At 36.9% G+C, this 17,457-nt stretch overlaps 1 protein-coding gene across 2 annotated transcripts in view; it reads left to right on the forward strand.

Moving 5' to 3' along the window:
* Positions 1-17,457, forward strand: part of PPME1 (protein phosphatase methylesterase 1) — a 46,766-nt gene that overhangs the window by 6,310 nt on the left and 22,999 nt on the right. For both annotated transcript variants that reach the window (XM_053923830.2, XM_053923831.2), the window contains exons 2-4: positions 10,644-10,737; positions 11,295-11,387; positions 16,881-16,938. In XM_053923830.2, coding sequence (XP_053779805.1) covers positions 10,644-10,737; positions 11,295-11,387; positions 16,881-16,938 — 245 coding nt within the window. The remainder of the gene's footprint in view (positions 1-10,643; positions 10,738-11,294; positions 11,388-16,880; positions 16,939-17,457) is intronic.

Below are 17,457 nucleotides of genomic sequence, written 5' to 3' on the forward strand. Positions count from 1 at the left end.
ATAGTTTACATTAAGTATTATTTTGTGTATGTTTCAGATATATAGCACAGGGGTTAGACAATCATATACTTTACAAAGTGCTCCCCCTGATATTTCCAGTACCCACCTGGCATCATACATGGTTATTACACTATTACTGACTTTTTCCTATGCTGTACTTTACACTGTACATGTACTTTAAAGACATGCGGATAAATGTCTTTATCCCCATGACTGTTTTATAATTACCAATCTGTATTTGTCAGTCCCTTCACCTTGACCCAGTCCTCCAACCCCTTCTCTCTGGCAACCATAAGTCTGTTCTCTGTATCTAGGAGTCTGTTTCTGTTTTGTTTGTTTATATTGTTCCTTAGATGCCACATGTAAGTGAAATTATATGGTATTTGTTTTTCTCTGACTGACTTATATCACTTAGTATACCTTCTGCATCCATCCATGCTGTTGGAAATGGTAAAATTTTTGTTCTTTTTTATGGCCAAGTAATATTTCATTGTGTATGTGATTTACAGCGTATCCATTTGTCTGTTTATGAGCACTTGGGTTGCTTCCATTGCTTGGCTATTGTAAATAACACAGAAGTGAATGTAGAAGTGAATGAAGTTTTGGGTTTCTTCAGACTTATTGACCTTTTAAACTCTGATCTCAGACCTGCTTGGTTCATTTCTGTTGTGGTGCTGTCTAAGCAGAACAGTAGCTTAGATAAGTTCTGATCCTTAAGTATGGCCACACACACGTTGATTATGAGAGTGAACAGCTACTGATCCTTAAGTATGGCCACACAGACATTGATTATGAGAGTGAACAGCTACAATTAGCTCTTGCCTTCTTGCTTGTCTCAGTGGTTGTGTTTTTGTTTGAGGCCAGTTTTAGTAAAGTTGTCTGTATATCCTTTTTTCTCTATGCTTTTTAGGGTTTTGGCAAAAAAGTTATTAATTATGTTGTTCTTAGGTTGCATGAGTGGTAGACATAAAATTTAGAAATTTTTCTAACTTCAGTAAAGCAGAATTCTTTATTACCACAGGTATAATTTCACAGTTCTTCCTGTGCTTGCAGCAGTCTGTGTTTATCTATCCACTTAAAGCAAAGTATACTTTTGGTGCGATCTGACTCAGCAGGTTAGAAGTTCCTGTGGATTAAATGTCTTATCTGAAAGTGTTTTTAAATGAGGTAAGGTTTCATTAATTTGCTTGAAACTTCATCATATACTGGGCCATAAGTATCTTGTCCTGTCTAATGCAGGACATTGTGTGAAATGTTACACATTTTTCAATTCTACGATGCCCAGTTAACAATTAATGTTCTCACCAATGGCCAACACAGAAAAGTAATAGTAATAGGACCTGGGATTTTCAAGCACATGGTAAGTCAGGATTTACAAAAGTAAGTTGGAATTCTTTAAAAAGGCCTCCTCTGTTCTCCTTGAGAACGGCATCAGAAAAACGTGAGAGTTGTTTGATTCTTCCTTCTCACTTTATCCTCCTGCACCTTCCCATCATTACCATTACAGTCATAAACTTGGACTTTCTTTCTAGTCTCCAAGGTACTCAATGGGCTTGCTATAAGGGTTCTCTTCCATCTCTTTCTGGGTATTTCTGGGTGTTCATTTCTAGCTTTGGAATGGAACACCTAGTATGATTTTGAGGGTAGTATTGAAAACTAATAAGGAAGAGACCCTGGGAATACAATTCTAGCCCTGCTGCTTTCTGTGGCCTATGAGTTGCTTAACCTCCCTTGGCTTTAGTTTTCTCATTTGCAAAACAGGGATAATAGTAGCTACCCCAGAGGGTTGTAGTGGAAATTAAATTAGTTCATGTGTTTATCTCCATTCTCTCTCCAAACCCAATTAAATTATAGGAAAGTAATTTGGAAAAGGGAGAAACCCAAAGAGCAAAGAAGAAGAGGGAAGATAAGATACCAACAAGATTTAGGAAGATAGCAAGTTAAAGAATTAACTCAGTTAAATGAACAAACTGAAAACTACTCATAGAAGGAGAGTAAAATTGCAAGCTAATCCATATCACAATTCCATAAAGCACAGGTGGCAAACAAGGCCCGCAAGCCGAATCCGGCCCTCCACCTTTTTTTATCCGGCCTGGCACTTTGTTTCTACCCAGCAGCAGTGCCGAGCTCTTGCTTAAGTGTTAAGGAGTAGTTACGTTTACACAGTCCTAAAATTACATTTGGCCTTTTGAAGGCAACCATGAGGCTGATGTGGCCCCTGGTGAAAATGAGTGTGACACCCCTGCCATAAAGACTCAGGAGTTGTAGGTGCTAAGTACCTCTGAAAGGGGTTTAAACCTAATGCTGGCCTTGTAAAATGAGTTTGGGAGCCATCCCTCTTGAATTGTATGAAATAGTTTGAGAAGGAGAGGTACTAGTTCTTCCCAGAAAGTTTGGTAAAATTCACCTGTGAAGCGAGCTGGTCCAGGGCTTTTGTTTGTTGGGAGTGTTTTGATTACTGCTTCAATTTCATTAGGTGTAATTTGTCTATTCAGATTCTCTGATTATTCCCGATTTAGTTTTGGAAGATTGTATGTTTCTAGGAAAGATTGTATGTTTGTAGGAAATTATCCATTTCATCCAGGTTGTCCAGTTGGCATATAGTTCATAATATTTTCTTACGACCGTTTGTATGTCTTGGAATAGAATAGAGAGCCCAGAAATAAACCGAAACCTTTGCAGTCAATTAATATTTGACAGAGGAAGCAAGCATATACGATGGGCTAAAGATAGTCTATTCAATAAATGGTGATGGGAAAATTGAACAGGTAAATGCAGAAAAAAGAAGCTAGACCACCTTCTTACACCATACACAAGAATAAATTCAAAATGGATCAAAGACTTAAATGTTAGACCCCAAACCATAAAAATCATAGAAGAAAACATAGGCAGCAAAATTTTGGACATTGTTCATAGCAGTATTTTATCTGATATATCTCCCCAGGCAAGGGAAACAAAAGGAAAAATAAACAAATTGGACTACATCCAACTAAAAAGTTTTTACACAGCAAAGGAAATCATCAACAAAATAAAAAATCCCACAGAATGGGAGGACATCTTTGCCAATACATCTGATAAGGGGTTAATATCCAAAGTTTATGAAGAACTTACAAAACTCAAAACCAAAAAAATCCCAACCCAATTAAAAAATGGGCAAAGGACCTGAATAGACACTTCTCCAAAGAAGACGTACAGATGGCCAATAAACATAGGAAAATATGCCCAAGGTCACTATTCACCAGAAAAATGCGAATTAAAACCACAATGAGATAGCACCTCACACCTGTCAGAATGGCCATCAATAAATCAACAAAGCACAAGTGCTGGCAAGGATGTGGAGAAAGGGGAACCCTTTTGCACTGTTGGTGGGAATGCAGACTGGTGCAGCCACTGTGGAAAGCAGTATGGAGATGCCTAAAAAAAATTTAAAATGGATCTGCCTTTTGACCCAGTGATTCCAATTCTGGGAATATATCTGAGGGAATCCACAACACTAATTGGAAGAAGATAAGCACCCCTATGTTCATTGTAGCGTTACTTACAATTTTCAAAATATGGAAGCAGCTTAAGTGCCCATCAGTAGATGAGTGAATAAAACAACCATGGGATATTTAGACAATGGAATACTACTTGGCTGTAAAAAGAAGAAAGTTTTACCCTTTGTGACAGCATGGATGGACCTGGAGAAAATTATGTTTAGTGAAATAAGCTAGTCAGAGAAAGACAAATTTTACCATATGATTTCACATATATGTGGAATCTAAGGAACAAACTGAACTAACAAGGAAGGAAAATAGGGAAAGACTCATAGATGGAGAGCAGGATGACAGCTACTGATGGGGGGATTTGAGGAGGGAAGGTATTGATAAAAAAAAGAACTCATGGGCATGGATGACAGTGTGGTTATTGCTGGGAGGAGGGGGTATAAGGAGATTAAATGGTAATGGAAAAAAATACAATAAAAATTAAATTTTAAAGAATTATCCCTTTGCTTTTATAATGGAAATCTTAGACCTAATGACATTAACCTAACCACCTACTCGTTTTATATAGTATGTGTATATAAATATGTACATATATGATGTTCAAAATAACCAATTATAATACCAATAAAAACTACCAACAGTACGACATCTGTCCAGAAGAAGTCAGCCATTGTTAATATAATGAGAATGGTTTGTGCCACACTGATGTAACCTGGCAGGCAAGGAATGCACGTACATGAACGATGCTAGTCAGTTGGGGGCGGTAGACACCATTGATTGAGCATGTGTACTGTGTGGCTGTTGCATTCAAAATGCCAAGGGAGAATAGTAACGAATCTGCATCAAATTTTGTGTTAAGCTTGAACATTCCTCCACGGAAACTATTGGGATGATTCAGAAGGCTTTTGGGGATGATGCAATGAGTGCAGCATGAAAAAGTGTGGCAGAGACACTTAAAAGATGGTTAAGAATCTGCTGAAAGTGATCCACATTCTAGAAGGCCTACAACAACAGAACACCTACAAATGTTGAGTATGAACAGGCCGCAAATCAGCAAAGATCAGTGACTGAGGGTGTGGAAATGAGAAGCTGATCTAGGGATTCCAAAAACTGCTGTGTCCAAGATTTTGACCCAGGATCTTGGCATTAAACATACCATGGCAAAATTCCTTCTGCAGCTTCTGCTATCAGAGCAGAAGGAACATCATGCTACAGTTGCTAATGACTTGATTCAAACTGCTACCAATGAAACAGAGTTTCTCTAGATAGTAGTAACTTTGAAGGGGACTGAGATGTCATTGTCCTATGTACCATGTTTCTTGTATCTTCTTCAATAAGTGTCTACTTTTTCAAAGTGTGTGGCTGGATACTTTCTGGAAAGACCTCATGATTCCTGAATACTGTTTAAGATTTTTATTCAGGGTTGTTTTTTTTCTCTTAAACTTATGGGTGTGAAATGATACCTTGCTATGACTTAAAATTTTATGTCTCCACTATAAATGAAATTGTGAACCTTTTCATATGTTTGTGGGCTATTTGTGTCTCTTCTATTGTGAGGTACCTATTAAAGGTTTTTTTTTAACCTATAAAAAGGTTTTGGGAAACAGTGATAGTTTAATAAAAAAACTAAGTGAACAAAAGACAATTATTAATTCTGGAAAAAAGTAAGAAGTATAAAAAAGAAAATGTTATCAATATACCCTGTGGCTCAGCTGTGACAGTATTTTCATAATAATTAACTAATGAAATATTATATACCTACTTGTAATCACTTTTCAGAGCTTACAGTTGAGGGAGTTGAGGCAGAGATTAAGTTACTGATACCAAAGCTTGTCATTATTGGAAATGAAATTTAAGATAATCTGTACATAGCTGTAGTATAAAAAGTATGTATATATTTTTAAGAACCTTCACTAATTTTTTTAATGTGGCAAAATGAAAACGTAACATCAAATGCACCCTCCTGACCGTATTCGGTGTACAGCGTGTATTGTCAAGCACATGCACATTGTAGTGCAGCAGGTTCCCAGAACCACCACTCCTCCTGCGTTACTGAAGCTGCACCCTCCAAACAGCTCATCTCTCCTCCTCGCAAGCCCCTGCCAACCACCATTCTGTCTGTTTCTATCATCTCCACCTCTCTCCATCTCCTTTAGATACCTCATGTAAGAGGAATCATGCAGAATTTGTCTTTTTATGACCGGCTTATTTTGCTCGGCCTAAGGTCCTCAAAGTTCATTAATGTTAAAGACGGTGACAGGATAATCATCTTTTTAAAGGCTGAATAATATTCAATTGTGTATGTATACAAATTTGTCTGTCCATTCAGAGCACTCTACAGATTCAGTGCAATCCCTATCAAAATACCAATGGCATTTTTTCACGGAACTAGAATTAATAATCCTAAAATTTATGAAAACCCACAAAAGACCCTGGATAGCCACAGCAATATTGAGAAAGACCAACAAAGTTGGGCTTATCACACTACCTGATACCAAATTATACTATAAGGCTACAGTAAGCAAAACAGTATGGAACTGGCATAAAAACAGACACACAGATCAGTGGAACAGAATAGAGCCGAGAAATAAACCCACACCTATATGGGCAATATTAATCTATAACAAAGGAGGCAAGAACACATAATGCGGTGAAGACAATCAATTCAATAAATGGTGTTGGTAAAACTGGACAGATACATGCAAAAAATGAAACTAGACTGCTTTCTTACACCAAAACAAACTCAACATGGATTAAAGACTTAAAGACCTGAAACTGTAAAACTCCTAGAAGGAAACAGCCCCTACTTTTGGGAGATATGTCCCTTCAGGGAAGGGAAACAAAAAATAAACAGGACTACATCAAATTGTACATAGTTTTGACAAAAATTTTAATTTTGATGAAATCCAACTCCTAAATCTGTTGTTTTGGTGTCGTATTTAAGAAATTGTTGCCTAACCCAAAACCACAGATTTACTCTTGTGTTAGAGTTTTATAGTTTTAGCTCTTATGTTTAAGGTTATGATCCACTCTGATTTAGTTAATACGTGTAGTCTGAGAAGGTGATTCAGGTTCATACTTTTGTGTATGGATATCCAGTTGTCCTAACACTATTTGGTGGAAAGACTGTTCTTTCCCAGTGAATTGTCTTGGCCCCTCTTGAAAATCCGTTGACTGCACGCTCGAGTTTATTTCTGGACTTGCAGTTCTGTTCAGTAAATCTGTATGTCTGCTGTCATGCTAGGGCCACAGTCCCGATTAACGTAGCTTCGTAGTGTTCCTTTTAATGGAAACCCTGTGAGGATTCAGTAAGGAGGATTCTGTTTATATTAGGCTCGAAGCCTAATAATAACAATAATAATAACAGTAACGCTCCTAACAACATCAACAACAACAACATTTACTGAGACAGCAAACAAAGTGCTTTATGCACGTTAGCTCATTTCACACTGTCAACAGATAATCATCCATGTGTCAGACTCTGAGAGTACGTTAATAAACAAGTGGAGGACGTTTATGCTCTCATGAATCACACATTAGTAGCAAATTAGCACAGACCAATTTGAGAGTAAACAAGGGATAAGAAGCCTACTTTAATCCACATATCAACCCCTGTAAAATAGGCAGTATAATTCCATCTGACATAAACTCAGAGAAGTTAAATGACTCGAAGAAGGTCACACAATTTAATAAAGGCAGAACTGGGTTATGAAAACAAATCTTTAATAGATAGCAAATGGAAAATTAATTTAGGTTTAGGACGTATTAAGGGTTTAGTATCTCCTCATTCTTTTTTAAAAAATTATTCCTTTTTCCACCCTGGAAATAGGTTGTTATGGTCAAAGTGTGACCAAGGGTCCTTAATTTGGGATTCATAGACGGGTTTCCTGGCGCCAGTGGGACTGTACACAAAATATATATTCGTGCTTTTTTTTAGAGTAGAAGTTTATAGCGCTCATTAGATTCAGAACAGGGTCTGTGATAAGAGCCAAATGTCTATAAACATGTTTGATTCACATGTTTGATAAACATTTGATTCTTCAAAGGGCCGGATGTAATTTCAACTCCTTAACAGTTAAGGAGTAGTTACATTTATACAGTCCTAAAATAATTTCGGCCCTTTGAAGGCAACCATGAGGCTGATGTGGCCCCTGGTGAAAATGAGTTTGACACCCCTGCTTCAGGCAGAAGGTGTATTTCCTTTGTGTTTCTCACAGCACATTTCATCCCCTCTCTGCCAAATTCCTTCCTCCGGTAGCAGGAGGTGGAAGAAAATTACATTTATTTTTCAGGGGTTTGAAATAAACTTAATTGTGACATCAAAAATTCTCTCTATATATTTATGTCCCAAAGTAGATTTTTATTTATAAATTGTAAGACTTAAAATTTATTTTAGTTCAGAACTTTAGAATTAACTTTGATTGTACTGTCTTTCATAGCTTTAACATTTCTGAGATGTGTTGATTGCTGGCCTGCAGTCCAAACAAGCCCTGATTGTGAATCCAACAGGCGACGTTTTGGTTTGCAGGATGACACCCAATCCACTGAACCACACCAGTCAGGGCAAGAAGTAATTTTTATTTAACTGATGCCTAGCCAACTTGTAAAGTTCCTGTGGCCTTGACAAAGTCAGCCATATTTAGAATCTGAAAAGGAAACCTTTGATAATATGCCCTAAAGCCTTAATACTTTTCAGAAGCATAAATGAGAGAGTGGGAGAGGAAAAGAAGAATCTGAGAACTATTAATATAGCATTGGAGTAAAAAGCAGAAGGTTTGAAGAGGATGGTTTGAACTAGATTTAAATGCCATCACTGCCACTTATTAGTTGTAAAACCTTGGACAAGTTACTTTATATCTGTAAATCTGTTTTTCATCTGTGAAATGGTGATAAAAATAACTCAAAATTTTGTGAGGATTAAATGGAATCCTGCCTGTAAATTACTTCACACAGTGACTCATTGTAATGTATAGTAAATGTTAGGTACTATTACCATGAAGATATCAAAAATCTACTCATGTAATAGATCCTTAGAATCCATTGTAACATGTTTGGCATGCCATGCCCTGGTGGTTATATTTAAAATTGGCATATGCATAGATGGATTTGTGACTGATGAGTAGGTACAATTAAGAGTTCTGCTTTTAGTTTTCTAGTAGGAGTTTTAAGTGCAGCCAGCAAACGGAAAAAAAAAAAGGTCTAGGTTAAAGTTGTAGTTTACTTTCACAAAGTAAAAGTTTTTCTATTAGAAGATAGGATTGCTCATTTACTGAGCAACTATCAAAGACCAGATATATTAGATTCTTTTAAAATGTTATTTTATTTAGTTACTACAATCCAAGGCAGAATGAGTTTAAGTAATTTGAACTTGCTCAAGCCCATACTGTATTAGGAATTTGTAGCAAATTATAGGAAAGTAGTAGGAACTGTGGAAAATTTGAATCTCTCTCCCATTCTAAATCATATACTCTACTTTTATATTCCTACCACCTCCCTCTCAACCTGGGGAACGTTAAGAATTAGTGCTGGCCTGGCTGGGTGGCTGAGTGGGTTGGAGCATCAGCCTGTGCATGAAAAGGATGCAGCTTCGATTCCCAGTCAGGGCACATGAGTAGCTTGCGTGTTCTATTCCTGCTCACCATGCAGGCATGTATGGGAGACAATTGATAGATGTTTCTCTCTTTCCCTTCCTCTCTCTCTAAAATTAATAAAAACATACTCTTGGGTGACGATTAAAAAAAAAACTAGTGCTTTGTCATATATCAGACCATTTAAATCAATTTTTAAGAGTGAGACCTAATGATCAACATTTTTAATGTGATTTTCTTGTTATGTGAATTGAGAACTTCTGACATGTTCTAATGCCTACAAGAGAGTAGATGGTAAATAAATACTTGACTTTTGAAAGGATACAAACCTGACTGCCCAGCTGCTCAATTGTAATTCTTTTCAGTATTACAGTGAACCTAAAGTGATTTTGTATTAACTTACATCTTAAAGGGGCTATGTGTTATACTTGGTGTCTATTTTCCATTCATCCCTATGCAGGAAAATGTCTGGCAGGAGATAGTGTTTTGCTGCTCATAGAATTCTGAATTCCCTCCATTACTGGCGAGAAGAATAGGTGTGGAAATAGGGGGAAGCTCAGGATTTCTTTCTTGTGTTCCATCCAAGGTTGAAGACAAGTTGTAAATATACATTTATTGCTTATGTTTGTTTTAAAATAGTTTTACATTTTTAAATACATGGTTCAAAAATCAAAAGATAGACAGAGATATGTATTGAAGATTGTCCCTCTCATCTCCCATGATACCATCAACGTTATATCAGTGTTCTTTCAGATATTCTAAATATATATAAGCAATCGGATTTTTACATATTTCCCATTTTTACCCAAATGGTAATATGTACCAAACTTGATATGTAGTCAGATTTGTTTACTTAACTGTGTATCTTCCCCATATATAAAGAATTTCATCAGTATATAAATGCTTCCTTCAGAAATAAATTTTTCCTTTTAACAACTAAATAGTATTTCTCTGTTTACAATTTATTTTAATCATTCACCTTTTGGGGGGTATTTAGGTTTTCAATTTTTTTCTGTTACAGACAATGCTACATTGAATAGATAAGTCATTTCACTTCTTTGTGAGCATATATTCAGAAAAATTTCTAGAAATTCAAGGCATTAATACTACCAGTTTGCCTTCTGTGGAAATTGAGTATTTATTGGTTGGGAAATGACAGCCTGAAATTATGTGAGGTATTAAAGGTATGAAGAAGCATAAGTGACTGAAAGTGATTGTAACAGGAATGATGTTAAAGTAGGTTGAGAGGATAAGAAATGAGCCTATAGCCAAGAACAAGGAGAAAGGCCTATTGGGTTTTGTGGTGTGTATATACACGGGGCACATTTGTGATGAAAATATACTAATGAATTTCTTCAAATCCTAAAATTTTTACTCTTAAAAGTATTTGAACTTTTAGAAACACATTTTTAATGTGCTACTTTGTGTATGAAAACTCTTTGTATCTTTAAGGGAAGATACACTCATTATTTTCATTTCAGATTTGCATTTAGCATTTATTTGATCAAGATTTTATCTTTTCATGCATAACTTTTACTTGAAATCTCTCTCCCTTTTTTTATTTCCTTAGCCCTGGAAGAAAGCGGGACTTTTCCCCTGTTCCTTGGAGTCAGTACTTTGAGTCCATGGAAGATGTAGAAGTAGAGAATGAAACTGGCAAGGATATATCCTTTGCAAAATGGCTTATTTGTCAGTAAGCTTATAGTGTTGTTTAAGTTAGAAAAGTCGTGTAGTTCCTAAAATGTTCTTTATTCCTGTTGTTTATTTCATTTTTATTCTTCACCTGTTATTTTATGTAGCGTGGAATATTACCTATAAGTCAATGCCAATATTTAACTTGTTTATAATTGTCTAATGCATGGGGAAAGGATTAAGAATTAAGTTTCTGAAACTGATACATATCTTAACGGCCCAGGGGAAAGTTTCATGAGTTAAGTGAGTTGAACTGGTTTTTAATGTCTAGAAACCAGGGACTGTGTCGTCTAAAGCACAAAGAGAATCTTTTTTTTTTCCTATTGAAAAATGGTCACACTGAGTCCATGCTTCAAAAACAGGTTTGGTGTCACAGAAACTTCTATTTAAGTGTCCCTTAAGTTTGTAAGTTTGCAGCTTTGCATGTAGCTCATTGCTGCATGAGTTTTCTAATCAGCATTATTATGAGTAATTAATCAAAAACTTTGGTGAACAAAAGCTTGGATATGTTTTCTTTAACTATTCATACACTTTTCGAGTTTATAAGAGTGGTTCAGAGGGTCCTGTCCTACTCCTTCTGCATGGAGGAGGTCATTCCGCCCTTTCCTGGGCTGTGTTCACGGTAAGTAAGTAGTTGATAGTAGAAGTTGATGTTAGCAAAATCAGTGTTTACTTCTGGATGAATTTGACTAGCCTGACTCTTCCTTCTGTGCTCACTCATGTGACCTGATTTACGAAGGTTATGGATGTCAGTCGATTTTATATTTATCATGGTAGGCCAAAGATAAACTAGAGGTTCTTAACTGGGTGGATTTCAGTGCATGAATTCTTCAGTTTATAAAATGTTTATATATATATAAATAAAATAATTTTTTATTGTTGTTCAATTACAGTTGAACACATTTCCCTCCCATTCCCTTCCCCTGCCCCGCACGCACCCTCCACCTCCCTGCCCCCGCAGTCAATCCCCACCCCATTGTCCATGCCCATTGGTCCTTTACACATGTTCCTTGACTTAATTCTTCCCCTTCTTTCCTCCATGATCCTCCTCCCTGCTCCCTCTGGTCACTGTCAGTTTGTTCTTTATTTCTATACCTCTGGTTCTATTTTGCCCACTTGTTTGTTTTGTTGATGAGGTTCGTCTTATAGGTGAGATCGTATGTTATTTGTCTTTCACTACCTGACTTACCTCACTTAGTATAATGCTCTCCATGAGAGCATTATGACATAATGCTGTCATGAAGGGTAGGAGTTCTTTCTGCTGCGTGTTACTCCATTGTGTCAATGTACCACAGTTTTTTGACTCATTTACTGATGGGCACTTAGGCTGTTTCAGGCACTTAGCTGTGAACATTGCGGTTTATAGGTTCTTTTGAACTGGCGTTTCAGGATTCTTAGGGTATAATCCCAGCAGTGGAACCACTGGATCAAAAGGCAGTTCCATTTTTAGTTTTTCGAGGTAATCCCATACTGTTTTCCACAGTTGTTCCCACCAACAGTGCACTCGGGTTCCCTTTTCTCCACATGCTCTCCAACACTTGTTGTTTGTTGATTTGTTAATGATGGCCATTAATGATGGTGTGAAGTGGTATCTCATTGTGGTTTTAATTTGCATCTCTCTGATAGCTAGTGATCAGAAACATATAAAATTATATATGTTTCAGGTGTACAGTTCTGTAACACATCGTCTGTATTTGTATTGTGTTCACCATCCCAAGTCAAGTCTCCTTCCATAACATTTATACTCCCCAAACCCTCTGCTACATCCCCCAGCCCTCCTATTGAGAGTTTGAGCTTTAACAAGATTAGCCAATCAGAAAATACTTGTTAAACCCCTGCATTTTACCAGGCATTATGCTAGGTGCTGTGGATACAGTGGAGAATTAAACATATTTGCTCTCCTCTTGTTCATATTATAATTTAAGTCTAATAGGAAAAATGAAGATGACGTGTTCACACAACACAGCAAAGATTTTAAGAGTCTTTCATTTTAAACAGACTGGGGTTTGAATCTCAAAACAGCTTAATCTACCAAGCTTTAGTTTCTTAATCTGTAAAATGAGTATAATACCATCTAGTTAATAGGGTGGTGAGAATAAACAGAATGTGCAGGTCTTGATAAAGTGCTTTACTTAGGCGCTGAGTTTAAATGAGTTTACAATATCTATTGCAGAAGGCACAAAAGTAACAGAGGACGATATATAAACTTATAAAAGTGGGTGTATCATACTATTGAGGAAAATATAAAGTAAAAGAATAACACTTTTCACCCATCAAATTAGCCAAAATTATAAAATTTGAGGATCTCATGTGTTTGTAAGGATACCTGTTTCTCCACACCTTCACCAATACTTCATATACCTTTCAGAACCTGTTTTGTCAGCTACAAAAATTGTGCTGATATTTTCCCAGCCTACTTCTCAGGGAGATAATAAGGTGAGATACCAACATGATACAACAAAATGTTATTACAACCCAGATTTTACTTGCTCTAGTCTAGGACTAGTCTGAATTTAGAATTACTAGAATCACCTGGAGGACTCTAAAATGTGTAGCTATCATGGCCCCATCCCAGATCTCTCAGGCAAATCAGAATTTCTGATGGGTTAGCCTGGGCAGTAGTATTTCCTAAAGCTCCTTATATGATTCTGTTAGGCAACCAGGGTTGAGAACCACCTGGAACCAGGCTGCTTGGATTTTAGTCTTGGCGTCACCATTTAATAGTTGTTTGGCCCTAGGCAAGTTACTTAATCTCTCTGTAAAATGGCCTCACCTGTAACATGATGAAAATTATGTCTGAATAAGACTTGTGAGGAGAAAGTTAGATAATTCATTTGAAGCACTTAGATTGGAAGTGAACCTAAAGGCATCCCAATTTCTGGTTTCAAATTTTATTACAAAGCTATAGTAATCAAAAGAATATGGTACTGGCATAAAAATATACAGGCCAGTGAAACAGAATCAAGACCACTGATACCCACACACAGTATGATCAACTAGTGTTTGACAAGGCAACCAGGAAGATTCAGTGGGAAGAGAATAGTCATTTTTAAGTAAATGGTGCTGGGAAAACTGTCTAACCTATATACAGGAGAATGAAATTAGATCCCTATCTTACACCATTTACAAAGATTAACTTGAAATGTGTTAGAGACTTAAATGTAAGACCTAAATCTGTAAAACTACTGGAAGGAAACAGGGAAAAAGCCACTTGACATGATTGGGCTTGGCAATTATTTTTTAGATATAACACCAAAAGCAAAAATAAACAAGTGGGACTACATCAAACTAAAGAGCATCTTGTCCTGGCTGGTGTGGCTCAGTGAATTGAGCACCGGCCTGTGAACCAAAGGGTTGCTGGTTTGATTCCCAGTCAGGGCACATGCCTGTGTTGTGGGCCAGGTCCCCAGTAAGGGGCACGTGAGAGGCAACCACACACTGATGTTTCTCTCCCTCTCTTTCTCTCTCCCTTCCCCTCTGTCTAAAAATAAATAAATAAAATCTTTTAAAAAATAAAAAGTGTCTGTAAGCAAACAAAATAGCAAAATGAGAATGCAACCTACAGAATAGAAGCAAATATTTGCAAACCATCTATCTGATAAGGGGTTAATATCCAAAATATATAAGGAACTCATACAACTCAGTAGCAAAATAAAATCTGATTAAAAATGCGCAAAAAAACTTGAATAGACATTTTTCCAAAGAAGAATATAAATGGCCGACAGGTGCAAGAAAAGATGGTTGACATCACTAATCATCAGGAAAATGCAAATTAAAACCACAATGAGGTACCTATTACCTCACAACTCTTGAAATGGCTATTATCAAAAAGATAAGAGACAAGTGTGTTGGTGAGGCTGCATGAAATAAAAGGGAACCCTTGTGCCATGTTGGTGGGAATGTAAATTGGCTACAGCCATGGAAAATAGTATGGAGCATCTTCAAAAAGTTAAAAATAGAACTACCATGTGATCCACCAATTCCACTTCTGGATAATATTCAAAGGAAATGAAAACACTATCTCAAAGAGATATCTGCACCCCCAAGTTCATAGCAGTGTTATTCGCAATAGCCAAGACATGGAAACAACCTGCACATCCATCTTTGGATAAATGGATAAGGACAATGTGGTACACACACACAGGAATATTATTCAGCCATACAAAAGGGAATCCTGCCTTTTGCAACAACGTAGAGGATCTTGAGAACATTATGCTAGGTGAAATAAGGCAGACAAATACAAATACTGTGTTCTCATGTATGCAGAATCTAAAAGAGCTGAACTCATAGGAATAGAGATTGGGGCTGGAAGGCGGGAGGATATGGGAATATGTTGGTTAAAGGATACAAACTCCCATCTATAAGATGAGTGAATTATGGAGATCTAATGTATGGCATGGTGACTATAGTGAATTATAGTGTATTATATACTTGGAAGCTGTTAAAAGAGAGTAGATCTTAAATGTTATTAGCACACAGTATGTGAAGGAATGGAGGTGCCAACTAACCTTCTGGTAATCATTTTGTAATATACATGTGTATCAAATCACATTGTACACCTTAAACTTACATATATGTCGGTAATAATAAAGCTGGGAGGATAAGATCATAGGAAATACTCAAAGAGATGACAAAGGGCTACATTTGGATAGCAAGTCAAAGAGTTTGTTTTCATTTTTTATTTTCTAGGTTTTCAACATTTTTATAATAAGAATATATTCAAGGTGATATATTTAATCACTTAAAATAAAAATAATATGAGGGGGAAATGTGATTTATGAAATCTGACTTGTGCCCTGAACAGTGTGGCTCGGTTGGGAGTCCTCCCACAAAACTAAATGTTGCCGGTTCGGTTCCCAGTCAGGGCACATGCCTAGGTTGAGGGTTTGGTCCCCAGTCAGGGCCTGTGCAAGAGGTAACTGATCAGTGTTTTCTCTCTTACATCAATGTTTCTCTGTCTGTCTTTCTCCATCCCTTCCCCTCTCTCTTAAATAGATGAATGGGAGGGAGGGTAGGAGAGAGGAAGGAAGGAAGGAATTAGACTTGTGTTACACTTTGAATATTACATTGGTAACTTACCTTGATTGTGGTTATGTATTTACTATTAACTTGTTATATGAGCCTGAGCAAATAATTTCCTGTGGCGTCAGTTTCTTCATTCATGAAATGTGAGAGTTAGTCTACACAGGTCTCTTGTTTTATTCTTAAAAGTTAAGACATGTTGATGGCATTTACTAACACTAGTTGTGATGTATTATTGTCAAAGAATTTAGTTCATTTGAGGAAGAAGATCCCCAATTATTTCAGGTTTGTTTAAACCTCTAAAATTGTGGCTTCCATGATTATGATTTCTTTTCAAATACGTTTTTATTTAGCTGCAGTACAAGCTTGTGTGTACTCCTGCATCTATCTTAAGTGAATCTTTGGTAGGTTTCATGACTTGTACTGCTTTCAGAGTTATTTCATGATCTGAATGTTACCTTTGTGTGATATCCTGAGCCAAGATATTAACTGACTCATGGTCCTCATCCAGGGAATTTCCCTTCCAGAGTAGGGAAAAGATAACCAAAGAATATGGATGAAAATCATAGTTAATAGCAGAACATAGAGAATCATTGCTTAAAGATGCTCATTCTGTGTTTCATGAAAATGTAGGAAGAGTTAAGGTATATGGAGGGATTTAGCTGGAGAAAGCCATATTTTGAAGTTGGGATAAAACTGTTATGTGAGAACAATCTAACAATAGCCAGAGGGGAGTGGGGAGGGGACAGTGGGGAGAGGGGATTACAGGAACTACTATAAAGGACACGTGGACAAAATCAAGGGGGAGGGTGGAGGCGGGGGAGGGAGGTGGGTTCGGATGGGGTGGGGTGGAGGGATGGGGAGAAAAGGCATACAACTGTAATTGAATAACAATAAAAATTTAAAAAAACTTATGTGCAACAAAAAAGCAGAAAAATCATCATTTAAAAAATTTTGCTTAAAATTGGAAAGTCTTCTTTTGATTTTCTTGATATTCTTGAATTCTGATGGCAGTTCATTCAACAAGGTTACTGGTAGTGGGGGAAGATTTGCTAACCCAGATACATCTTACTACGTTTCCTTTTCCTCCTAGGCAGCCATCATTAGTAGGGTTCAATGTAGGATTGTGGCTTTGGATCTGCGAGGTCATGGTGAGTGAAGTTCTTAATTCTGACTGAATGACATATTTACCAAGCCCTTTGAATAGTGTTAAATATTACACATTTCAATGTGACCATCACATAACTTGGTCTGTTTCATTTGGGCCTTTTGAGGGAAGTTATAGCTTGCAGTTTTTGTAAATATTTTATAAATACACACACATATATAGGTGGTTGTTTTGCTAAGAAAATGCCCTTTAATGTAACCAAATTCTGATGCTTGTGATGTATGAGGAATGTGAATAAATCTTTTTAGGCTGCTGTGATTATCTTCTTTAGGGTGTCCAACTATAAAGATATATCTGTAACAGAAAATTCTTGCTAAGCCCACCATATGAAAGGGGACCCAAATAACCCCAGAATTATCTTCTGGAGAGCAGGTCCCTTGTGTAGTACAGGCTTCCCCCGCTAGGGGAGTGTTCTAGGAACCCATCTGTTTTAGTGTACCAGGTGGTGGTGTTGTGAGAGGCTGTATTGGGCTTCAGTGAATTTTTTTTAAAGACTCTTCCA

Source organism: Desmodus rotundus, chromosome 5 (genome assembly GCF_022682495.2).
Source record: "Desmodus rotundus isolate HL8 chromosome 5, HLdesRot8A.1, whole genome shotgun sequence".
NCBI classification, from domain to species: domain Eukaryota; kingdom Metazoa; phylum Chordata; class Mammalia; order Chiroptera; family Phyllostomidae; genus Desmodus; species Desmodus rotundus.